The following is a 26779-nucleotide window of genomic DNA, read 5'->3' on the forward strand; positions in this document are numbered from 1 at the left end:
CTGCCAGAGCAAATGAAACATGAGCTCACGTATTTGTCTGGTTCAAAGGCTAGTGAAGTTTTATATTACAGATATATCACATATCGAGTAAAATACTACTCCAGTAATATTTAAAGTTTATTACAGTTTTTATCTATTCAACTAATCATCCAACAGTTAGAAAGTTGATGGTTCAGGCAATTAATCAGGTGTCCAGACTGCACAACAAATGACAACCGATCCGGCAGATAATTTGGCCCGACTCTAATATTCGTGCGTGTGGGATATACTACGAAGCCTGTATGATTACTATCATTGTTGTATGGCCTGGCTCAGATTAAACTCTTTGTCAGAGTCAGAGTAGGGCAGGTCATGTCATGACTTTGCTATCCTGGGAAAAAAAAAAATGGGACACTGCTGGGAAGTTGCAGGGAAGCATTCTGGGGCTATTACCTTACATGGTATCGGATTGGTGCACAGACACATGTACATACAGGAAGAATTTACGATACTGGTATTGGAACAACTGTAGATGAAATAAAACCCAACCAGACCAAGCTATGAGATAAATTAGAGCCATGCTGGAACTCATATGGTCAGGCCTCATATTGGGCTTAGGCTGAGTCACAGCTCTAGTGAACATGTAAATATATAACGATAATCATGCCATCGTGCCATCAACGCAATGTTGTTCTTTCATCCAGAAATCTTTAACACGTGTAGCCTGTTTAAGAGTGTCAATCTTCAGCAATTCTCTGGCAACAGTTTCACTTTAACTGCAATACAATAAATCCTAAACAACACTTGAAATAAAATACAAGCACACGACTTTCATCCAGTCATTAGCTGGCTAAAAAATCCAGTCGGTCTAAGCACAGTAATCCACAGCTCCACATATCTATACTGTAATGAGTGTTCATGAATATGTCCTGAAATAGACAAAGACAATAAAGTCAAATCTAAATGTGCGATGAGCTCACAATTTCTCCATTTGGTTACTTGCTGATTCTGTTTCTAAGCATGAAAGGATGGGGGAGGAGCACCCATCTACAAGGACAGAAAGCTTCTCTGATGGAACATCTGTCATTACAAGGCTGCTTTATTGCAAGTTTTTGACAGCGGGGATCTATTGTTTATTATTGTTGCTGGAGTGTCATGGGGACAAGAAATTAGGTTTTATTCCAGATATCAATTCTCTACACAAGCACAATGTTTCAGTATGTTTTAGTTTAAAAACCAGTAATGCTTACCTGCTTATGACTTATTCTCAATAAGTGCAATACAGCTCTTGAAACCCAAAGGCTCCTGATGAGTATATTAAACATTGCTGCAGGAAGACAGTAGAGACTGCCTATGGATTTTGTCCACCATGGATATGGGCAGATATATCTCAGGTTACATGAAAAAGTTTGTGGTAAACAAACAGTAGTAGCACTAGTGGAGTCTGTGGTTGGAGGCCTTCATCAATGTTTTGCTGGACAGCATGCAGGTCTTGGCCGTATCTCAGCTTTTAACTGGCTTTTCCAGCGGCTAGAAAAGCCCAAAGGTACATCAATGGAGGATACTTTGAGGCTGCAGCTTTTTTAAATGGTCCTTGACCTTAGTGGTCAAATTATTTTTTGACCTGAGTAACAAGGGAGAGATTGTAGCAAAGTCAATATGAATCCCAAGACTGAGTCAGCTTAAATGTAACTGCACAAACAGGTCAGCTTGCAAACAACAACTTAGCTAACAGATCACCAGCATTCGAGTCACTCTAGTATCAACATCAGTGTAATTTTAACCCTGTACTGACATGGCCAGGTTAAAAATCATAAGACTAAATCCAGTCAAAAGACACTCTAAGCATGACTCAAATTAGACAGTCAATCACAGGAAGACTGTGAGAGAACTATCACAAACGCAATACTAGTTTAGAATTAAAGGATTTGTTTCTAGTCTATATATCATCTAGGGGGATTACAACATTACATGTTATTACATGTGCTATTCAGACATTTTTGATCCCATTAAAAGTGCATGTATGTAATTTCCTCTTCTTAGTCCAGTATTGCCTGTGGCCAGAGGTGGAAAGTAAAGAAGTAAAAATACTTTGTTACTGTACTTGTTTTTTTTTCCAGGTATCTGTACATTACTTGAGAATTTATTTCTCCGACTACTTTTTACTTTTACTCCTTACATTTTCAATCTCATTACTACAAAACCTGACAGCCTTCAGGGAAAATGAGCCTGCAATTCAGTAAATTAGCTGTTAATATGTGAACTGCATGAATTGATTTAAGATTTTATAATGGTAATGTCATCATGATTCTGCATTACCAGAAGACAGCAGCCCAAAGAGATTGGCTATCACAGACAAGGACTGGATAACTTGTTTTTATAATGTTTGTTTGCTCAGATGGGTTTTTGATACTCATACATACACAGTGACCGTTTTAGGTGTGAATGACGTGATACTTGCTTGTTTCCTGAAAAAGGGGTTGTGTTTTCTACATAACTTGTAAGGTCTTCTTTTATAGTATTCTATTTGCCTTTGTTGTTTTCTGCCTGTATTAATGGTCCTGTTTTTAAGTGCATCACTAACGGTAAGCTTTTTATGTATCTGATTGACTGTATTAATATCCTGTGGCTAGCCGGACTCCTGAGCTCCACTAATGTCCTCATGCAATATGTGTTTGTGTGTTAGTGTTACTAGTGTTGTGGCATTATGTCTTTCATTGTTGTCTGACTTTGTGCTTTGTTATTTTGCAATCAATCTAGTTTCACCTCTGGGGTTAATAACCACCACCTAAGACAAAATTGACTTCAAGCAACTAACCACAAAATATATGTGAAGGCACATTTCTTCTAATGTTGTAATTATACCAACACATACCCAAAGCCTCTTGATAGCTCTGACAAACAGTGACAGCCTTAGTTCCCCAACCCCCCCCGAAAACTGCTATGAAACACATGCCCCAGAATATATGCAACATCATGCCTGATCTATGAAGACGGAGTGTGTAATCTAAATAACTTATCTTATTTTATCTGTCAGGTTGTATCTTTATGACATAAAACAACCATCTAAACAGCCTGCATTAAGTTCGCTGACGATAAATAGGGATTTTCACCAGTTAGGTTCAAAATTTGCATAATTTGACTGTAGTCACTGCTCATTGTGTACAACACAATTACAGCATGATTGGGCCCAACCCCAATTGTACTCTGTGGGAGCAAAAACGACAAGAAAACAATGACAAACAATGGATGCTAACTTAGTCGATTCTATTCTTATTCTGTTTGTCCAACATCCTGTCTTGTGCTTCATTTGCTTCCCTGTGTGTGTTTGTTGCATAATGGATTGTTTCACTGTTTCCTGTGATTACCTGATGTTAGATCTAGGTATACTTCTTATCATAAGTCCTTTACAACTCACTTGTGATAGGGACAGTTCAATAAATAAAATGAATCAAACTGTGGGGTGAAACAGTTAGTCTGAGGAAAGGGAACAGTCACTATGAATGGCGGCGTGGTAAGACAACAAACTCAATGCTCCATTGGATCTTTGATGACACACACGGTGACTGAAATGAGCATAGACAGAAGGGGATGCTGGGAGATGTAGTTGACTGGCTTGGAGAAGCATGCAGCTCACTCGATAAAAGGGCAGAACCCACCTTCTCCGCTCCCCGGGCCGGCCTCTGTAATTATCTCCATTAGAGAATTTAGCCCAAATACTGCACACAAAACCCAGAATTAGTGCCGCGAAAAAGGTGGACAGAGAGAGGGACACCGGCCCAGACACAACCAGTCTGAACATCAACCCATCACAGACATGCACACTCAACATGGCGCCAAAACAAAGACAATAAAAAAGTAAAAGAGAAAAGTGCAGACAGAAAAGAGAAAAAGACAATATGTATTGATGATGGTATCAACCCTGAAAGTGTCTGATAAGATGACTAATGCCATGTGTTTGGCAACACATTCAACATTTACAGTACCAAGTAGGAGCTGTGTATAGCTCATACTTCGTTGTATTTATCAGCTTGAACCATGTGAATAATGCTGAACCATCCAGTTCAACAATGAAAATGTACATCTAGAGCCATGGATGGATTTGTTTCTTAGCAATTTATGCATGATGTAAGGTAGACATCTTGTTTGGAGCACAAAAACACAAAAGACAATCATGATACACAGTAAGATTCTTCAGTAGAAAACCTGTGAGCTACAAAGTTTCATCACTGTTTTTGTTAAAATAGTGAGTGACCTCATAAAGGGAAGGAAACACTCAACAATGGGAGCCACCAAACAAGCAAGCAAGGCAAAAACACACAGAATCAGGAGGAAGGAACTAATTTTCATTTACTGAGGACAGATCTTTCTGTGAACACCATCCACAGACATAAATGTAACTATATGAATTAGGTAAATGCAGTTAAAAAGGACTGAGCATCCTTCTTGTAGTAATAAGGATGTGCAGATGCCACACCAATAACAGTTTGTAGTCACAGAGGAAAAAGTGTGCATCATATCGCACCAAATAGACTCTCACCAGTCACACAGAGCGGAATGGCAAAGGAACAGAGGGAAAGGTATGGATATACACGAATGGCATTAAAGGCGTATCTTCTATCTTAGTCCTATGCTGAGAAACAGGGTGTAAGATAGGTATAGGTCACTTCAAGGATAAAGAAATACCTAGTCAGGGGGCTAAAACAAACTATCACACCAGACATAACATACCCGGGCTGTCAGGGTCATCTGAACAACAAAGACAAAACACATCATAATCAAAGGAACAGAACATTTTTTTATGGCAGCTATTCCACATGGAGTGGAGCTATTGAGTTAGATTACCATGCTTCACCTGTTTTTTCTCTCAGTTAAAGTGAAAATCCAGCCTAAACAGAATTCGTAAACAGAATTGAAAAAGAAAAACTAAACTATTAGCAAGTTTAATAACTCCATCCCGAAGTACAATTTTAGTCCCTGTAATGTTAGCAAAGCATGACAGATTTGTCTGGGCTCTGCATAATTTACCTTCTCTAGTGTTCATAACAGTTCATAAAAAGCTGAAAATGAGAATTAGCTGCCACTGCGGTTGGATTCATTTTATTATGCTTAGGTTTCCATTCATGTGTGACTGCAGTCCTTATAGCCATAAAACCATAAATCATGCAGTTGCTTCGGATTGCTTCATCTTTTTCTGCTTGATTGGAAAAAGACCTGCCTTATTTATCGGCTTCCAAAAGATAATCAGGTGGGCATTTGAACCAATATATCGTATAAACTACACAAAACATGCTTAATATGAACACGTTCTACACCATCAGCTAATGGTATAGTAGAAAAATAAAAAAGAGATCTCATCTCTGCAAATAAAGAACAAACTGTGCATGACCACGGCAAGAACAAACGTGAAGTCTGTTTTTGTCTGGATTTTCACATTACTCTTGAGAGAAAAACTTTGTTTGATACATCCTCAATATTCTCCTTTTAAATAGTGCCATATTTGTTTGGCAATCCAGTGGGAAGAAAGTCAGGCTATAAAAACAGCTCTACAAACCTGCTTGCTCCATTTCCTCCTCAATATCAAAATTGAAATATTCTTATTCCCAAAAAAAGTAATTTAAAAAAAGAAAACAAAAAGGCAGAGAAGGACAGGCAGTAAATTAATTAAATAAGAATACTGACGTTTAAAAAAATACTAAATAAAAAATGCTGGCCATTAGCATGACGAGTTAGGAATTGTATTAAATGAAAGGATTCAAATCATGGTATTTGTGAATAATCTAAAGTATGATAAAACAGCATTTACAAAATGTCTTATTAAACAGGTAAATGACGGAAAACATGAAGCCAGTGATAAAAAAAAACAACTAAATAAGTGGGTCATAAAAATGTTGACAATAATGGCATAAAATCTTTTTTTATTAGCTCTTATCCTTTAACTTCATCAACTCACCCTACTGACTAAAAAAGAGATTCTATAATGATTTTTATTACCCTGGAAACCACACAGAACAACTTGGACAGACAATAAACAAAAACACCAACTGCATGAGGGATATAAAGGTGGTCAGGTTAGCTGTGTTGTCCTACCTTTTAGACTAGGGAATGGTGTTGCTTTGTCCCTCGCTGCCTTGTTGGGAAGTGCAAGATTGGACAGACTGAAACTGGTGCCGTGGTTCTTGTAAAGATTGCCTGTAGTGGGAGTGACAATAATATAATCAGACAACAGAAATACAGTTTAAATTATCAAGCAAAGCCAAAGATAACTAAGGGTGAATAAATAATAAATATATATTATTGTTAATATTTACTCTAACAGAAAAGTTCATAGTATGTGTAGAGTAGTAAGCATAGTAAATATAGTATGTAAATGGCCATATCCACAATAAAAATAGACTCTACAAGTGATCCCTTTCACATTACACATTATATTTTAAACAATTCACATTATAAAAGAGTACATTATCATAAAATGTACTTTTATGCATCTACTGATTCTAGAGCCAGTCTATAGTGTTCATTGAAATGACCTCAGATCCGGTATATTCTGTCCTCTAGACAAAACAGAAAACTATATGACAAGAGAGATCATGTTCAGTCTCTGGTTCTAGGTAACCACGCTCACTGTACACTCTGCATTTCAGTGCATTTTTGAATTCGTGAGGGGGCGTGTTCAAGCTTAAACTGGGTGTTAAGTCTTTAAGAATGGGTGAATTGAAGTGCTGTTGGTTTTGGCCCTCCAATTCATCATCACCCACATAAATCAGCCCACTTTCCATGTTTTACAATCTGGACTTAGCTGAAAAGCAACCAAATGAAATTCAAATGTTCTTACTGGCAAAGGACATTAGTCCTCCAAAGCCATCACCACTGCTGTTGGAAATGGTGGAGTTTGGTGAGCTGTTGCGGGAGTCTCCCTCCCCATCAGACTCTCCTGGGAGCCTTAGGCTACTAGGACGTAAGGGGCGCTGTAACCTAAAATGAATGACCAAAAGACATTACCGTGTGTGACAGGCACAGGAACAGGAACATACATGCATACTGTATGGGAAACTCTCAAGCATTCACACCACATCACAACATCACACCACCAAAGATTCAAGACCACCATGAATCGAAGAATTAATTTGTCATGCTGGGTTTTGTTAGAGAATATTGCATGGTTTGGTCATAGAGCCCATTTGAATGATGATAATGTATTCATTCAAGTGATGAACAAGTTTAACACACTTGTTGCCATTGAGGTTCTGGTTGAATCGAGGGGTGTATGACTCCACTTGCTCTTCTGCATCAGGGTCATCCTCTGAGGGGAAGCCGTACTGAGGCTCAAAGTATGGGTTATCATACTCTTGCTTTTTGTTGGTTGGGTCCACCAGGCCAGCATCAGCTGGAGGTCTGAGGAATGGCTGACTGCCCAATGCGGGGACAGGGTTCTGTAAAGCGGCACTTGCTGATGCTTCAATTTCAGGTGCTTCCACTTGCTCCTGGAAAAATGAGCACACAGATTAATGGGAATTGAGAAAATTCCTTCTTGTGTAAATATTGCTCTCCTTTCCTTTATTTTACATTTTACATACAGATTACATCAGTTCTGCACTGCTTTAGTTTGGCCATATTCATTATTCTGATAAATATGACACTGACAAGTCTACAGCTCATGTTAAAAGTTTTATCTAGAAGAACATAATATAAAGCCCCGTCCAAATTAGTCATCAAAATATGAGAAGTTAATTTCTACAAAAATAAAGACGTTTCCGAGAGTGAATTTGGAATGATCACACACATGATTGACTCCCTGGATGACTGTGCTGGGACTTGAGCTTGCAGTTGTGCTGGAGCTCGAGCGAAGAGGTTGGCCATCAGAGGGTTCGGTGGGACCGTCCCCACTGGGTGGACCCTCCGAGCCATGACGTTCTCTAAAGTCCTCAAAGTCTTGAAACTCAACCTCACTAGCATCTCCCAGTGCAGCATGGGTAGGCGGGTCCAAGCCTAAGACGTCAAGGTAAAATATTACAAGAGAGGAAATGGCATGAATGTGGTCAATGCGTATCTTGTAATGAAACAACTTACTTGGTGTATCTCCCTGGATGTCACCTTGGATCATCTCACTCACAAGGTCGCCGAGTGAGGAATAGGACGAACTTGAGTCATCGTATGCCTCACTATCACTACCACTGTAACAAATACAATGTATAACCAAGAGCTGCCTTATTTAAACGACCTAAAGCAAATATTAGCAGATTTAATTGTAGTGTCACGCTTCAAAGGATCTTGTTCTTTCTTACCTGTCTGTGGGATCAGACTCATTGCCCTCATCCTCCAAAGGACCGGCCATAGCTTCAACCAGCTGGGAGCTTCCATCATATACTCGGTAGAGCACTGGCTGTAGCTGGTGAGCATACCACTTGGGCTTGTCTCCGATTAGGGAGGGGTCAAACACATCTGAAACAGAAGTGTGCAGACACCATCAGACACAATTCACCTACTTTAACATATTTTCTGTAACGCAAACTGAACGAGATACACATTACTATCATCTTAAATAAGTCTTACTGTTATGTATCCTCTGAAAGGCAAGGTTGGTGGGATTGAGAGCCCACTCTCCATAGAACTCCACTGCCTGGGTGTGAGAAAGTTTATCTGCAAAGCTAGTGCGTCGTGGCCGGGATGCAAGAAAAGAAGTTGACTGAAAAGCCACCACAGGCCGGGGGAAGAGGCGCAAGGTGCGAGTGTGCATCTGGAACCCTTGAAGAACATTGGGGGAGTTGAAGAACCGTACCATGGCGACCCTGTGAAGAAGAACAATAAGTTAAACTTAATATTTCTTTTGATCTGTAAAATAAATATTTACAGTATAATTAGGACTGTACAATATATAGTGGAGAAAAACAATGGACAATGAAAAGAGACACTGGTGGCTTACCTGGTGGCTACATCCACAGAATCAACATCATTGCCGTAAATTAAAGGGTTGAACTCTGTGGAGGACGGCGAAGCTTTGTCTCGCCCAGGTGGGAGCAGGGGCATCTCCTGACCTTCCTGGAACTTCTCCAGGTTCAGAATGGGTTGGGTGTTCAAACTCATACTGGCCAAGGCCTAGAACAAGTGACAGTGACACAAATTAGAAACACAGCAGTGGATCTGAACACAAAAACACACCGCTGTGATGGACCACACCCACGATTGGCATCAACATTAAGTTATTAAAATCAATTTCTACATTTAATGGGACCTTTTCTTAATGTCTGCCCTCTTTATAGAGGGGAAACAATGAGGGCCGGAGTGACTGCTTGAAAAGTACTTGCAAAATCTTGTTTATGGGATTTTATGGGATGATTCAGATTGCTAAAACTGATAAAAACTAATCCTTCTTACTACCAAGAATGCTCAATAGTGTACTAAAGGGAGGTAAGAGATGATAAACTATAGGTTCCCAACCCAGGTTCCCACCCCCCCCATCTTTAAAGTGTTCACAATTTTATTTCACTCTCATTATTTGTAGCAGCTGAAGGATCAGTTTTGTGCATGTTGATGCCTGTGGTGGGTGTGTCACTTTGGAGAGGAGGGGCACAAGGGAAGTAAGTCACTATGCATGGTTTGCTTTGAGGGAACTGCTGCAGACTCAAGTGTCAATGTTTAGCTTAGCATAATGGAACATTTAGTTGCTGGGTCTGGATGAATGTTAACTTTGTCAAGGTGATTAGCCTCATCATATCTTGTTTTGGTTACGAGAACACTCACTGATGCCAAGATAGATGCACGCACATTCAGTCATGCTCAAGCCAGAGCTAAGCAGTGTATCAAAAACTGGTCCGCAACATTCTGTGACCCTGTTATGCATTTTATTCAAGTCTTGAAGAGTAGGAGACAAGTAGTAGTGACAAGCAAAATAATGTGAGAGAGAAGATATCCGTGCAGGGGCATTACACATTCCACAGGAGGAGAAATGAGTAACCTTATTTTCAGAGGAGAAGATCTGCTTTTGGGTGATCACGGTCAACCTAACCAGACACTAGGAAGGGGATAAGAGAGATGCGAGGAGAATCACATGAAGGCCTGGGATGATAACTTTGTGACTGACACTGGAACAGCACATGACGGAAGGGTCACCACCGTGGCCCTTTCCCTTTCTTTTCTTTGCCTCCTTTCAATAGTACTTCCCTATTTGTCTGTTTTAGCTGACAGTGAATAAAGTATATTTTGACACCACCCAAATGTGACTCAAATAGATCTAACTAAATATGCTGATGTTATTTTCGATTTGTTTGCGCAATGAGTAAGAGGTGCCTTGCCGCTTCATCATTTTCAATTTTATAATTTACTGAAGAAAGGAGATAAGAAAAGATACATTTGTGTTCGTTTTGACAAGGTGATGGACGGCCAGTAGTTTAATAGAGAGAGAATTTGCAGTGAGAGTGAGAGTCAAGAGAGAAATTCTGAGGAAACAAGACCAGAGGAGAAAGAGAAATATGGGGAAAGAAGAGATGTTTTTTTTTATGCTTAACATGAAAGACAGTGAGAAACACAGACAAAGCAATAATGTGACCAAAAACCAGACTTCACCTACAGAATCCAGCCACTAAAAGACACATGAAGGCCATCCATGGTGACCAACTGGGACAAACCAGTGGTCACAATGGAGACAGATGACAATGACAGACACAACACAGCAGATCTTTTCATAAACACAGATAAAATACTTGCACAATAAAGCACCTGTAGCTAAATTTAAAATCTTACTTGTAAGTTCTTATTGTTCAGGAAAAAAAATGGCGGGTGAGCAGAAATAACACAAGCACCATTTTTTGTAAATAAATTAGTCGCTTGTTAGGGACCAATTTATTTTAGTTATCCAGTGTTGAGTGCAAGTATTTTTCAGTGACTCTCACATCAGCAGCATTCTGCTTTGGCATCACAGTCTTCAGATAATCAGTTCAACCATCTTCAGTGACATTTTCTACATTCACAGATGTCAGTATTTTGTGTTTTTTTTTCTCCAAATACACAACTGCTAATCTGAGGCTTTGCACACTCCTACACACCAGCCTCTCGGTCACACATCCGCACACAGGGAGAGAGCTGGAAATCACACACAGCTAACGAACCGGTTCTGAGTCAAGGCATATTAAACACAATAAGTATTTGTGCAAGGATTTTGATCTAAAAATAGTTTGTTTTAATTAGTTTTAAAACCATTAAAGTTTGAGTCATATGTTGGCTGTATTTAAGGAGACAGTAAAATAAAAGTTCTATTTGGCACATAAAACAGCTTGAGCTTGCTTGACTGAAAAAAAAATGCTTAGTATTTATCTGCAAAAGACTTATTAGTCTTTATTTTTATTAAAAGCAATATTTGACTTTAGTCTATCATTTTAATGTATAGGTCGTTTTAGTATGTTGATTTCATTTTATACCTGTTAAACGTGAATGACTGTGATTAACTTCTTACTTCTTTGCATGGCTATCTGACAGACTACCAACAGCAAATGATGGCTGAAGTTGAGACATGACAAACTTTTCTTAAGCTTAATAAGCACACTCAGTGATCATATCAGCAGTTTCCATATTTGGAAAAAAGAAAGGCGTTTCCATGAATCAGAACCAGATTCTGCTGTTATGTTAGATAATCGGGTTAGGGGGCAAGTTAGTTACTACCAGCATTACTAAAGGTTTTGCTTGGGTAGCAGGGTCCTAGGGTCTGATTTTACCTCCAAGAGCTAGAGCATGCAAAGAAAACAGGAAAAAAAAGAAAAACATTTGTTCATGTTAGTGCACTACAAAACCCATTTCAAATGCTCTCACACTCGTCTACAATACATACAACTCTGTTGAAGAAGGAAGCACCTACTCCTCACACTGCTGAAAGAGAAGTTTTACATTCATATAATAGTGCATTTAACTAAAAGTTACGAGAACACACAACAAAGGTCGGCTCCAGAGCAGCACCTGGATTCCAGAAATTTCTCTGCAAAATGCTGGTACATGTCAGTAGTCCCACTGGTTTTGGGCTGAGCACTGGCTGCCACAGTGCAACAGAATCAGAAAAACCTGTAAAATGTAAAAGGGAACCAGACAAATTGCATGCAGTACCTGTTTCAGATGTTTCTTAAGTTCGCCTGCTTCAGGTTCTGGAAGAGGTGGTAGAATCTCTGCATTGGTGGGTGCTATAACCTGCAGACAAAATAAAAAACCCAACATTTTAAATTTAGATATGAAAAAAAAAAAAAGTGTTCAACTAAAATGAATAAGATTTTATCTGTCAGGTTAATCTGGATAGCATAAAAACACCGTTAAGACACCACGCTGATGTGCTGACCTTGCTGCTGTCAAGGTCCACAAGCCACAGATCGTCTGGCATTTTGAAATCCGCTTTGTAGAGGAAGAAGCTGGCTGGTACACCTATAATGTAGGGAGTGGGGGCAAGAAGGAGCTGTGGAGAGGAGAAAATATGCCAATCAGTCGCAACTTGATGTGTCCACAACAGACGGCATTTGCAATTAAAACCTGCATGTTTGGGTAAAAAAATCGATGTGTTTAAAACAAATGGCATGTTTTACCTGTTCGGCAGAGGCCATGCATGTTGGCAGTAAGGGGATGACAGGGAACATGTACTCCAGAGGGTAGATCATGGCGACAAAGGCCATGACACTCATAGACAATGCATTGTAATCTCTGGATTGAAGAATGACCTGAGAAAAAAATGAAAAACACAACATACATGGGTTTTATAAGGCAAGCATTACAAACTTATTTTCCTGAGTATTTCAGTGCAAACCTGGTGGGTGTTCACAGCACTGTTATGTTCATACTGTCACAAACTCACCTAGTTGACTTCTTGCTCTGGTGCTGTATCACACAATCCTCCCATCTACCCATACTTCCTCTTTTTGTCTGTAATGTACAGGTGTGAAGGCCCAAACTGTGCCTTGGATTCATAAACGCAATATTTAACTTGAGCTGTTATGAAAAATTCATTTGGTAGCACAAAGTCCTTGATAGGAAGTAATTCTGAAAGCTTTCAGGCAGCACTTAGTTCAGCCTGACTGAATTTAATGATGTATTGAATACTTCTTCAAAAAACCAAAATGGATGAATACAAGATGGCAGTGTTTCAGGCTGAGAATGTATTAGAGGTGGTCGGCCCCGAGGAGGGGAAGGGTGGAAGGCTGCAAACAACGCTAACTAATCATGCACCATGGATGCAGCATTCTGCAATTCAAGCTTCATTTTTTGGGGTGGATCTATTTAGGCAGTTGGCCCAGATAAATTATATATTTGAGAAGTGACAGAAAAGCAGATACTGCCCAACATTTGTCCAGCAGTATGTGCTGCAGCAGTGTGACGGAAGCTGCGAAGCTTAGGTTTGATTTAGGGTGGTCGCAAGTTAACCAGTGTATCAATGTCAGTGTAAACCAAGAGCAACAACAGAACACTACACCAGCACCAGCCAAACAAGGACTTCTATTACATCCCTACTAATGTTTCTAGTGTTAATGATAAAAGAGAGAGATGAAGAGTCTTTCCTTTCAGTGATACGATGTACACGGCCTTCTTTCTACCCATCACGCTTTGTCCACACTGCAGTAAAATGGCTTCAGTGAGCCTAAGTCTAACAGAAAATGTCTGATGAAGGTCAGTCGGGGCATTTCTCAGGAGATCTTTAAAAAAACTTCTTTGTCCATGCGGGGACACACAGCTGCACTCCAAAAGAAACCACTGGCCAATCACAACATACTAAATATAGCCTTGCTTGTTATTACACGTTGGGTCTAATAAAATGCAGTCAAAGACAACCACACATCTGCTCCTGTCTTTTAAAATACAAAGGAAAAAAAAAAAAAGAAACAGGCCCAAGTGATGACTTATAAGAGACAGTTTGCATCCTGAACTCACTGCTGTCTCTCTCCTTACCTTGTGCTCTAGCAGGACACAGCTGAGGACCTGAAGACAGGCGTCCACACCCAGCAGCTCTAAGGGCAGGTGCAGTGGGAAGTCGACCATGGAGAAGCGAGAGTTGTCAGGCAGGGCAAAGGTGAGTGGCCGTTTGAGTTCATGGGGCAGCACTTCCACATCTACGCGCCTCTGACCCGCCACTGGTACCGGTGAACGCAGCAACCGGTACACCCAGGATTCGATCTCCCGTAGGTCGGCCAGCAGCTGGCTTCCTTTCTCTTCCACCGACAGTGCTCCCGTGAACACCCGCCACATAGTGTCCCTGGGAAGGAGACAAACCGAGTGTATGTTCAGAACTCAATGTATACATGAGGATTTTATTTCCATTAATTTATTCTTTTTTAATAATTCTTGATCTATAAAATGTAAAATAAATAGTAAAAAATCCCCCAGTGTGAGGTCTACAAAAAATATAAATTGTTTTTTTTCCAACCAATTGTCCAACATAATGACATCCAGAAGCAATTTGAAGACATCCTGTCACAATATGACTCTTTAAAATTTCTTCCTTTGTCCAACCAGCAGTCAAAAACAAAATATATAAAATTTAGGATATAAAAAAAAGGAGAGAAATGATAGATCTAGAAGCAAGAATCACTTAACTCACTTAAAAGGTGCGATCAGTCACTCGAGAAAAATAGTTGATTGTTGAGTCTCATTCGCAAATACTGTCAAATAACCCAAAGCGTTGGGAGCACGACCTGAGAGCACAAACACCACCTGCTGTGTTGTGTGGCTCTGTCAGAGAAAAGCGATCAAAGGCGTCTGTATTGGACGGCCTTAGAATAATATAATACTGATATAATCAAAAATGTTTCATCGACATGTAAAATATGTTAAGCTTAACAAATAACATGTATCGATTTTAGTCAACAGTAATTTTAGAGTTAAAAAACTATTAAACTAAATAATTTGCTGATTTTATTGCTACAAACAGCTACCACAAGGCCTCAGCAAACACCCAGTGAAATCACTATCATGATGAACAAATGAGACGGACCTAATTAGATTGGAAATGCAGGAGAGGCTCTTAAGCAACTGGCGAAATATTGATGTGAAAACCCTCCACTCTACTCACACATGGTGCCATTAAACCCTTTCTAGAGTGTGTACACTGTGTGTGTGTGTAGAAGGAGGGAGATAAATCATTAGTCCTATGGAGCCCTCCCACCAACTGCAGCTGCTACCCAAAGGCAGCCAGAGACCTCAATCTGTCAGCGCCGCCATAGTACAAAGCGCTCGCAGCCAATATGCAATGGCTCTCCTCCTTCTCTGTCATTGCCACACCACATTTCAACCAACCATCTCAGGTCTGTTGAGCCGTTGGCTTGGATGGCCTTTTCGAGGTTTTCAGAGAAACCACAATTCTATATGATATGTGGATCCGCTGCAGCGTTTTACCAGAGAAAAAAAAAAAGTCAAGGTATAATATCAACTGTGCATTACACATTCCTACGGTCCCTTGAGGTGATGAGGGGAAAAGCTGCGCTGGTTCTACAGCTATATATAGAGGACTGTGGAGAAAACACGTGTACCTTGGGTGACCAACAATCATACTGGGCCCAAGCCAGCGTGAAGTGACAGCCTAATTAACACTTTGTCACTCCAAAATTGCAATCTATTGTGTTACCCATGGCAACAGAATAAGCAAAAGAGCTTGGCAAATAATGCCACATCACAACACAATGTCACTCAATAATACAGCAAACAGCTGTGGGTATTTTCTGCAGCTTCAATAAAATACGAATCAATAACGCCTGGTGGTTGATTAAGAATAATCAACATACAGTATTATCGACTATTTGCTTCAAGTCTAAAAAGCTAAATACCCTGCTAAATGCCACTTCTCCATAATGCTGTCTGTATACCATGCAGCTCCTGCAGAGTTCTGGTTTTATTTCCTGGTTTATGGTTAAAACTTTTTTATAGAATGGATGGTGCACAACTAAAAAGCAGCTCAAGTATCAATAAAATCTCGGTGTCTCCAATTAAACTCTCACCAACATTTTTGGTCACATTTCTAAGAAATGACTTCAATACACAATGCAATACAACACACAATTATGTAACATTTCTTCGTACCTCAGTTGAACCTCTAACACTGGATGAAATAATATTTGCTGTAATACAAATCATTCAAAGCAAAACCTTTTAAATGCTCTGTGGATATTTGGTTGCATTATTTTATTCATTTTAGGTGGAGTGTGATAGCAATATTAGCGTACTGTGAAAAACATACACAAAACATGACACAAGCTGCAGATGGCCTGCAAAACTGCACGGAGTCACAGACAAAGGCTCTTGTGTTAATTCTGCAACACAAACATACACAGAACAGGTGGACAATGAGGGAAGCAGATGGGGGGGGAGAAAGAAAGCAGTAAGCATTGCTGAAAACATCAGCAAATAAACAACATATTTAACACTAACCTGATGATGATGAAGAAGACAGGTTATGAATAAATTATTACTATTATTATTATAATGCATGATCTGTTTTCTACCTACTTTTCTTGCATTTTTAAGCAGTGTTATTCATTCTTTTTAAGGAATTTATAGGTGCACATGTACAGATTTACTATGGGCCGAATGCTTTTAAACAAGACTTACCCCTAGTGGTTCAGCCATGTATTTATTCTTTACTTCCTGTATTCAACTCTAGAGTTGGTTAACATCATATATGTTAAATTATTAACCATGTTTCAAGATATTTAACCTAAATGTTCTTTAACGGAGTTATTTGTTTAAGAAAGCATTCTGAGTACCTTGTTGTGCATCTTTTGTCTACAAGTCTATTTTCATTCCAACTGAAAAATAAAATTTACCATCTTGGCTATTTTTCCCCACTAAAATCAGGATCTGTCTCAAAAAAAAGAAAACATATATGTAAGGCTCTACTTCGAGAGTGTGAAGTTAGTTACATTACAAGATAGAATCATTTTGAAAGGCATGAACGTTGCGGTTACTGACCAAGTCGAGGGACTAAAAATTGAAGGCATCCATGAGTTCATTAAAATCAAAGGTTTTATCCCTTTGGTAAAATGAATGTACTCAGAAAAGTTTATGGCAATCTGCCTGTTAAATTATGAGATCTTGTGATCAGAGCTGACATTTGGCCTAAGGGTGACACAACAGAAAAGGCCATGACAAAAGAAGTGTTCATCATTTGGCAAACATGAATGTGCTCAGCATTTTCATAGCAATCAACCAGATGTTGGTTTGTTCTGATATTGGCCCTGGGAACTTTAGCAGCCCCTTTAAACCACATTAGCGACGTGCCTCTAAAATAGTATGTTTATCTTCATTCGCACTGGGGTGAAATGGTAGTAGCACAGCCAAGAAACAAAGGAAAGCTGCATGTACACTTGAAGATGCAATCTTAAGCCTCACCTCTGCGTGGCGCGAGGGAGCCCAGCTCGTTGAGTGAGCCTCTGACTGCAGCAGTCCACCAGCCTCTTGAGAATGTATAAGCATTCCCTGAAGGTGGAGAAGAAGGGGTAGTGACTGAGTATGCACAGCGAGGTCAGCGTGCTGTTGCGATTCCTGGCTGCCATCTTAGCAGCGCTCCGTCTGTGCTGTGGGGACTTGCCGGCATTTAGCTCGGCACTTGGTTGTCCGCTCTCTTCTCCGGAGGCAGGCGGAGGCGCTGATTCAGCAGTGTTAGGTGGAGATAACGTGGAGGGTGGGCCTCCGCCGCTGCCATCAGACCCTTCACTAGCCGTCTCCGCCGCCTGTGATGCGGTCTCTGTGTGGCTCTTGTCCGCTCGAGTACGGTGATGTCCTCGTTGGAAAGAACGGTAGAAGTTGACGCAGATTCCGTAGCGGGTGATTCCTGAGTCCTTGTCGGTCAGCGTGAAAACAAACGAGGAGTCGTCGCGAAGGCTAACCCTACGCTGGCGTATGCTTAGGCATCCCTCTGGTTGGCAGAAAAACACCACATCTGGTGGGAGCGGGAAGTCGTGGTGGTCCTCCAGCGGGTATCGGCGGAGGAGCTGAGGTGTCTGGGCCACACTGTCACTACTTGGTTGCCTGGACAGAACACAGACAAGGATTTGTTTAAAGCATAAAAGTAGATTAGTCCTATCTGGTTTTATAACTCTTGTCTCTGTGCATTTTACAACTCTGCGATTCATTTCCCTTCATGTACAAACACAGTCTTGAATTTCATTTGAAAGGGTCGTTAAGTGATGAGAGGAGCATTTCATAAAGGAGGAATCAAAGCCTTTGGATACTTGATAGCACAACCCAACGGCTGACAAAGCACCTACAGCAGTCCGGTGGTTACAGATGTAAATTTCTAACTATGTTCAGCCAAGAATCCAAGAACCTTCTTGGAAAATCTGGTGAGGGGAGGTAAACAAAACCCATCCTATCCCACAACAACGCTGAAATTGCCCTTAAGCGTAACACTTAAATGTCCCAGTAGAAATACTCAGTGGCTAACACTAAAAACAGTGGAAGACAGGACCTTTCTCCAATTTCACTGTGTTCATGTGAATCATCCTTTTCCCCTGTGGCTACAGTTCTTGAAACAATGTGCTACTATGCTTCATTATGCATGCTACATCATGTGGGAGTATGTTGTGTTTGGTTTTAAATACGGTGTTTGATGTTGCGATTGTGAGTGGTGCTGTTGCCTTGTGCTGTGACAAAAGCACAGCTGGGACGTATGTATTTTATGCACGACTACCCTGCATTGTTCTGCTCGAACCTCTGCAACAACACCCCCTACGGCTGCAATGAAGGTTGTCATGGAAATAAATGGGTTTTTGCGATTTTTGGTACAATCGTTGGTCCAACAGGGCTAAAATGGCTGTTAAGAAAATGAAATGTTGATAATCAGTTAAGAAGATACCATTCCAAGAGTTGACTACATATATTTCCTCAATTGGCATCACTAAACTTTAGTTTTCAAAGCAATATTTACAGCCTCCCATATGAGTAAGTCGACTCAGATATTCCTTTAAACTAAAACTACTTCTTTAAGTCAGATTCAGTTCTTACCTTGCTCCGACCACCACCAGGTAGTCGAGAAGGCGGGGGCACGGTTTCTTTTTCTCCATCTTGGATTGACCACGTCCTGTGTGTCACGGCATCCAGGATTTAAGTTGCGTATTGAGTCAGTGGTGCCTTTCCATCACAACTGGGAAGGTTCAGGTGTAAAGTTGAGACACAGCTCCTTGATTACCATTGTGATGGTTGAAAAGATGAGTCAAATCTGTAAAACAAGAAAAAGATGAACAATCTTTATTTTATGTTATGTGGTTCTATGTACACCATGATATAAACAATTTTCACAATTTTTGTGAGATTCTGGCGTTTTCTGCACGACAGCTCCTTTATAGCTTATTCCACTGTACATAGAATATAAAAACATTTTAAATGCCTTCATGGATATACTGACGGTTTTGATTACTATAGGGTTTCCTTGACCCCACAAAACGATACAATATATAAAGGAATCCGAATTTGAACTATTTTTATTGTCCAAACTGTAATGAAGTTAAAACATAAAAATAAAACACATACTTGTAGCATTGCTTCCTTTTAAAAATATATGTATATTTTTAATGGTTGTATATGAACACTATAAAAAGACCTAAAATACTAAAAGTATTTAAGTATTCAAAGAGATATTTCTCAACTGTTTCAGCTATACACTGGTATGGTGGTATATGAAAAATTCCTATCATAGAGGAAATTAAAACCAGTAAACTGGATGAACCAGTACATTGCCCACCTCTACACTGGAGTGTAAACCAATGAGAAACAAAGTGGACACATTATGAAGAAATCTGGTCCACTACCACTGCATAACATCAACCAGCTACATGACATTTCAGAGTTCTGGGCTAAATATGGTATCATGAGTTATAGTCTTTGACTTTTTTTTTAATGTGCCAAGCCTTAGAAGAAGTTTTCAGTTGTCTCCACTTTCCCCTGTACCTGCCTCATCTACTACTTCAGTCAGCATTAACTATTTTAATAAGAAACCTTTCATCCGCACATAACAAGTGGTGGTTCACATACAGGTAAATTAGGAGAGGCATGAGATCTACTAAGCTTTTTCAGATGAATGATTGCGTTGTTCTGTCCCTGGTTGTTCAAACATGTAACGGATAACTCATCAAGGAAGCGGCTGACAGATGAGCGAGGATGCAATCTGAATCTGGATCTAATAATATGTTTTCTTGCTATCAAACAGCATTGTCGCTCTGCTGGAAATGTCACTGCAATCTACATTTTACATCACGAGGAAATGAAAGACATTAACAAAGACGCCATGTTGATCTTACAAATTCCCATTTTAGAGTGTGATCATCTCTACCAGGCAGGGTACATGGCAGACAATAAGACAAAGCTGGAGGAGCATACAAGATGTCAGACATGACAAGCCTACATCAGCATCTCCAGTGTTAAACAGTGTCGCCAACATTTTCCTAAAAATTAAAAAGGTAATAAAAGCATCCTTCTAAAAAAAGAGTGGACTCAAAAATGCTGTTACATTCCTATAAAGCTTTCAAAGTGTTGGGTGGATTTTTCTGTTATGACGATTATGTCAGCTGGTTGTTTTTGTTGGGGGATAAAGACTTTTCAGTGGAGTCTTGCTGATATAGTAAGCAGCTTAGGGACCTTGGTGGTATAAACGCCCTTCGTAGCTTGCACTATGGCCCTTACAGCTTTGTGACTGACAGGTGCTCAACCAGCACCTCTACAGATTACCTACCATTGAGCTGTTTACAGCTCCAGTCTAGCATCTTCTCAAGATTCTGTAATCTTCAAATTCGGAACTTGACGCAGAAGGATGAAAATGTCTTAAATGGCAACATAAAGTACATATGTACGACTGAACAGCTATTCCCTGACAACATTGGAGAGAGGACACGGTGACAAGTGAGCAGGCAGTGCTTAATACAGACAAAGCTACACAAACAATACTGGTGCTTAATCCTTTCAAATGAACAGTGTGCTGGGTGTACTGCTGTAAAGGTAAGAGGAGAATGCATAAACCACCCCATTTAAAAACAAAACCAAAAAAACAGCAGAGGGTAGGGATTATGCTAGGCTCATCTCTTAAGACTTGTGTCTAAAACTATGTGCAGAAACAGAATTTAATTCCACATTCCCACTCATATTGATTACACATACTGCAATAATGTGACACATTGGCCACACGCACACCTCCTTGTGCAACCAGAGGTACGGATCAAACTCAACCTGTTTCTTTTACATCCATGTCTCTTAGTTGACTCCTATTATTAGCATTGTGTTTCTCACCTACAGCTATACAAACAGCGTCTAAAGATCATTTCAGAGAACAGCTTGTGACTGCGGTGAAGACTTCAGTCAGATGAGAACTTGGTATCTCTGTCTCTTCCACAGAACAACAGATTTCTCCCAGCATGAATGTTAAACGTTGTTACAAAATGGCGGCTCTACAAAGAAGCCCATACTGTTTATACCGAACACCAAAACCTGACTGCTACCCCTGATGCCTGTTGAAAACCACACATATAGAATTACATGATACTTCATATCTCATGCTACCAATCACATTGAGGAGCAAGGACAATAAAAAACAGAAGCAAACATATCCGACAGGACAAGCCCACAACTTTATTACATGTCTGGTGAAAATATACAGCAGGACAGATCTAGAGTAGAACTAGAGTGTCACGGCACTGTGAACAGTCTTTACTCTAGCACCAACAAATGAGAAACTCCACCCAGAAACGCAAACACACTGTCTCTTAAAGGCTGTTATCCCTGATGATAAGCTAATGGATCTATAATTGAGCCAGCGGTTCATGCGTACTACATTCCATACATTCTATTTGAAAAAAGCAATGAGCAACCTGGGGGGAAAACTAATAGAAAATCTGTCACAGGTTTAAATTACAAGAGCTAAGAGATAGCAAAGCAAGATGCAGGGTGAGGAAAAAATATATTATTAACTCTTACTGTTTTCAATAATCAGACAGAGGTCTGCAGTGGCAAGCTTCATTTGATTTACTTGTTTGTGAATTTATGCAATTGAAAAAGCCGCAGACGATTAAATAGAAAGATTTATAGGTTCTTAACTTAACATGAAAACAAGTGCAGTAAATATGAATCTTTGGGAATGATGAAGTTGTGCACATTCTGTGCAAATTGTCCTGGTTCAGTGCTGTTATATGAGCATTTTGAGGGAAGGTCGATCAGACATGGTTGCGTCATTGTCCAGTTGCAGCATCATGTTTCCACGACAGTGTCAATGTCCACTGGACGTATTCAGAGGCAGTATCTTCAAGCAGCCTGAGACTGTGTCATTCTGTTCATTGTTCGTGGTTTTTGGAGTTCAGTTGCACATGTTGCTGACTTGCAAATATGTTTCTATCTTCATAGCTTCAACTGTAAACATAGGTTGGCTATATGAACATAAAAACCAATGTATTTAACGTGATTCACATATGAAATTCATGACTGAAGTTTTAATTTGAAGTATGAATTTATATCAATTGCAGATAAACTACAAATGAACTTAGATCAGATCAGGCACACAAAGACAACAGGGCAGACAAACAGACTGCATGTAAGTCATGAGTGGAACACTACAGTCACACATCCTGACAAAGGCTGTCATTAACCCCAGCAGACACAGCACAGCGAGCGTGTGACGCAGCTGCGTCCAGCGGGCATTAAGGGTGACTTTATCACAGAAGGCTTCAGGTGCATTGTGGATCTAATTATGTCTAATAGCTCCAATTGTGAGTAGAGGAGCTATTCACAGAGGGACTTCTTGATGTAGCACAATGGTAAAATGGTCAAACTTCTGATTCATTACTGAACAGATCCGAGATACAGAACGCCTGCCTTACACCATTGTCGCTGATAGATTAGCATCAAGACGTAGCCACTTTAGTTACATAATAACTCCTTTTTTTAACTTCGTTTTTCATGTTTGCAAAAAAAAAGCTCTATACTTGACAGTGTTAAGACGAGGAAGGAATTAATAAATTAGCTAACAGTGTCCAATGCACCAGTATTATGTGCTGCCATAAGAAGACACGGTTCAAACGGCACTACAAAGTGGGCTGAAACAGTTGAGTCAGATTAATGTCAGCACTCATCACATTTAGTAAAACGATTCAAATAATACGCAAGTCTGACAGTCTCCTACTTGCTTCTGCGTGTCACTGAACAAGACGACCAAAGTAAATTGTCACTTAACATTAATAACTGTATCTGCTGAGAGACTGCTAAGAATATAACCTCATGTTGAGACACTCCACTTTAAAGACTTTTTAATTCTAGCTATTTCCACAGACACTGCACAACTCTGAGCATGTTGGAGAGTAATGGCTGATTACAGAGAGGAAATCATTCCAACAACCAAATATATTCCAACAGTAAGGGCTAGGCCTATGCAGAATACAGATCTAACCCTATTTATCTTACAAAACCAGCAGGACAATGAATCGACGCGCAGGTCTGGCAACATGAACGCTTCCTGGTGCCAAGCCAAAATGGCTATTTTATGAAGCAGCGGAGCTCGAAGCAGACTCATCCAGCACAAAGATACAGGACCACAGCATTATTTATAGAGAACGATGGAAGGACTACGCCACTTCACCGAGCGCACGTAATGAGCGAGCATATTGAACCGTGTCTGTCTCCCTAAAAAGAGAAAAGAGGGACAAAAGAATCACCATAACACTGTGTAATCTTCAAAGGCAAGCTAATGATGTAGGTTAACACAACAGATGAATCTGATCAGAGTGGTCTGCAGGCAGCACTCACTGCTTATATAAGCACAGAGTGGAGATGGTTATGATTCACAGGCCTCCAACATGGACAGCATTTCCTGCCAGTCACAACCAGCAGCAGTCACTAGCAACGCAAAAGAATCTGTTGAGTTCGTTTTAGTGAAGCGAGGACACACACACGCAACGAGGGCCGAAGCGTCGGTTACTGCATTGTCACTTTTAGGTTACAGTCTTTTCTCACTAAAGGATAGTTGGAGCTCTGAGGGCCTTGACTCACAAAATACAACACGCTCCTCTCTATTTATATATTAATTCCTAAGAAAACCTTAAAAAGGCACTTTTTTTTGTAGGCTTTATCCGGCCTGCGATCCATATTTCTGGTCTCCAACGTCGCATAACTAAAGCACCTACAGTGTCCTGCTGCCTCCTTATCAATAGGAAAATAACTGTGTGTGTTCATTTGCGTTCGTTCCTATAGGTTTAGGTTTTTTTTCACTTGTGTAGTAACAGTGGTGGTTGGGCGCGGTGCTGTGGTGGCAGTTCGCATCTGGGTCATGTGCCATCACGCAAACGGTCACATCGAATTGAGTTTGGTAAGCTTTTACGTCTTCTTGAGTAACACAGTGGCAGCTCAGACCAATGTGTATTACCTAACAGCGTCACCCTGCAATGATGACATGCAAACCTTGGTTTCAAGAATATATAATATATTTAAACTAGGTTATGTATCTTTCGTATGCAACCATTTGTCATCGTTTTACTGTTTTTACATCCAAATCTGACTTCAGGATCAATGAAGCTGACACATCCTGAGTCATAATACGAAGCTAGTCTGTAACATCTAAGGCTGCTTACATTATTCTTAGCATTTTGAACCAGAAATAGACCTCGCACATATTTCTGACCTGATTATTAAAAAAAAAACAATACTACACAAATGTTACTTCACCTTTAAACAAATAAACATACACAGCTAGATGTTATACAGATTACATATCAGGCTATTTAGCATGAGGATGACATCTCTCTTCACCTTGACACCCATAACTAACCTCTCTATTCATCCCAACGCCATAGTTAAATTAAATTAAATGAACAGATAATCTGAACAGTCGTGTTTCTTAACGCCAGCTGGTTTGACATCGTGTAAGATAATACTGCAAAAAAGAGATGCTATAGGCGTAATGAGCGATGGGTTTACAATGACACACCATTACAACAGTTACAGAGCACCAATCCCCGCATGAGTTCATGTTAGTTAACGTCAACTCGGATTATTTTATTATTGTTTTACCACCTAACGAGCTAACTGTGGAGATTAGGGAAACGACACACGCCGAGAGGAGGAGAACAAATGTGATAAAGCGATGCCAACGCCTTCCTAATGAGTTGACACAGAAAGAGCAGGCGGTGTAAAGCTGTGTTATCTTTTATGTAATATATATATATATATATTGACAAGCTGTCAGGCCCTTGACTCGTCCTCCATCCTCTCACCTCCACTCACTCACAGCTTTATGCTTTCAGACGTCACGGGTGGATTAGCTCTCCAGCTAGCTGCTAACAGTAGCTTGACCGCCTGGTAAACAGTAACCCCGCCAGGAAGCAGCTCGTAACAAACTCAACACACGGTGGTGGATGGGGTTTTTTTTGGGGGGGTTTTTTTAAAAACTGAGAACATCCTTACCTTTGCTCACATTAGCTGATTAGCTGCTATCGTTCACTACGAAGCCAGCTGCTGGTGGCGGCCTGGAGGTGGGTGCCCTCTTCGGTCACACACGGGGAGGAAGGCAGCGGTGTTCGTCTGAATTAAACCTTCTTTTTCATTCAGATAACAGCACAGCATTAGGAGACGACGGGCTGAAAGGGCTTGCCGTTGCCTTAACACTGATGATAAATGATGCGGAGTGTGTGTGTGTGTGTGTGTCCGCCTCTCTCTGCTCGGTCAGCTACAACCTGCCTTCACAACATCCTCTTCATCATCATCCGTCTGCAGGGAGTTCCGCATACTCAGAGCCCGAGCTAACGGAAGCGACAAACCAGCCTGACCAACAACACTTAATGCTCCCTACTGGCTCTAACATTAGTGTGTCTGTAGTAATAGTTCACTCAATAAGCAGTCTGAACAGTTTGCAGGATTTTGATGGTGTTATAATTGACCCAGCAGGGCCGGACAAAAGCTTTTTGGGGACCTATGATCTGAGAGCCACCCCACCACCCCCAAATTGTGTAATTAATATTTTTCTTTACTTACAGTAAAATAGGCTATGGAAAAAATTAAACAGCAATACTAGTTTTTATTATTAATTATTATGAAGGATTAAAATATTAAGTACCAGTGTGTAGGATTTAGTGGCATCTAGTGGTGTAGTTGCAGATTGCAACTTTCGTGAATGATCCTATCCAGAGCCAGTGTTTTGTTTATTCGTTCTTGGCTACTACATGGCAGCTCAACATGACGGACTCATGAACACGATTCTTATTTTGAGGTGATTATAAACTAATGAAAACTTACCTATGGATATTATATTCCATTTCTGCCAATAGATCCTCTTAAATGTTACACACTGGTCATTTAAAATAGTACTAGCTGTAAAACACTGTTACACAAACCTGATAGAGACCATAATGTTTTGTCAAGCTCCCAAAACATTTTATGGATCTCCTGAATACCAAGCTTTTGTCTAGGGCCCTCAATCTCAAAATGTTCCTATAGCACCCCAAAATCCTAAAACATGGGCTAAAATTTTGGAATAGACCTTATCACAATTTTACACATCAAAATCAATTGTGTGAAGCTTTTTGTGACTTCAGTGAGAGCTGTGTGATTTAATAAATAGCCTTGAGTAACATCGGTTGGGGCTGAAAACAAATGAAAATTAAAATTAAAAAAACAAAATCTGGGGTTGTGCATCTAGAAAGAACTTACCGGACCTTTCTCTGTCAGCAGTCAATCGGCATTGTGGGTAATGTAGGCGCCGGGTTTTGACAAGGAAGAAGAAGCTGTTTCTGCTTAATACATTTTTTAAGTTGTTTTTTTGGGTCCATCGTTAAGGCCAACAGTGTTATAGGTGTTCAGTGCTACATTGTGGGTTCATATA

The 26779-nt window shown here is 40.2% G+C and overlaps 1 protein-coding gene across 13 annotated transcripts in view; it reads right to left on the bottom strand.

Annotated features, from left to right (window-relative positions):
* Nucleotides 1-25775, bottom strand: part of madd (MAP-kinase activating death domain) — a gene marked incomplete at its 3' end in the record, with an annotated part of 43999 nt that extends 18224 nt beyond the window's left edge. For 5 of the 13 annotated variants that reach the window (XM_035682325.1, XM_035682320.1, XM_035682323.1 and 2 more), the window contains 16 exon segments: nt 6070-6171; nt 6815-6954; nt 7210-7463; nt 7763-7968; nt 8050-8153; nt 8265-8421; nt 8533-8768; nt 8903-9075; nt 9935-9991; nt 12070-12150; nt 12296-12409; nt 12537-12668; nt 13891-14194; nt 17323-17961; nt 18937-19150; nt 25366-25774. In XM_035682325.1, the coding sequence (XP_035538218.1) occupies nt 6070-6171; nt 6815-6954; nt 7210-7463; nt 7763-7968; nt 8050-8153; nt 8265-8421; nt 8533-8768; nt 8903-9075; nt 9935-9991; nt 12070-12150; nt 12296-12409; nt 12537-12668; nt 13891-14194; nt 17323-17961; nt 18937-18995 (2758 nt within the window). 13 annotated transcript variants of the gene reach the window in all.
* Nucleotides 25776-26779: the final 1004 nt, after the last annotated feature.

This window comes from Morone saxatilis, unplaced genomic scaffold, assembly GCF_004916995.1.
Source record: "Morone saxatilis isolate NCDOM2014 unplaced genomic scaffold, NCSU_SB_2.0 Contig11, whole genome shotgun sequence".
In the NCBI taxonomy this organism is placed as follows: Eukaryota; Metazoa; Chordata; class Actinopteri; family Moronidae; genus Morone; species Morone saxatilis.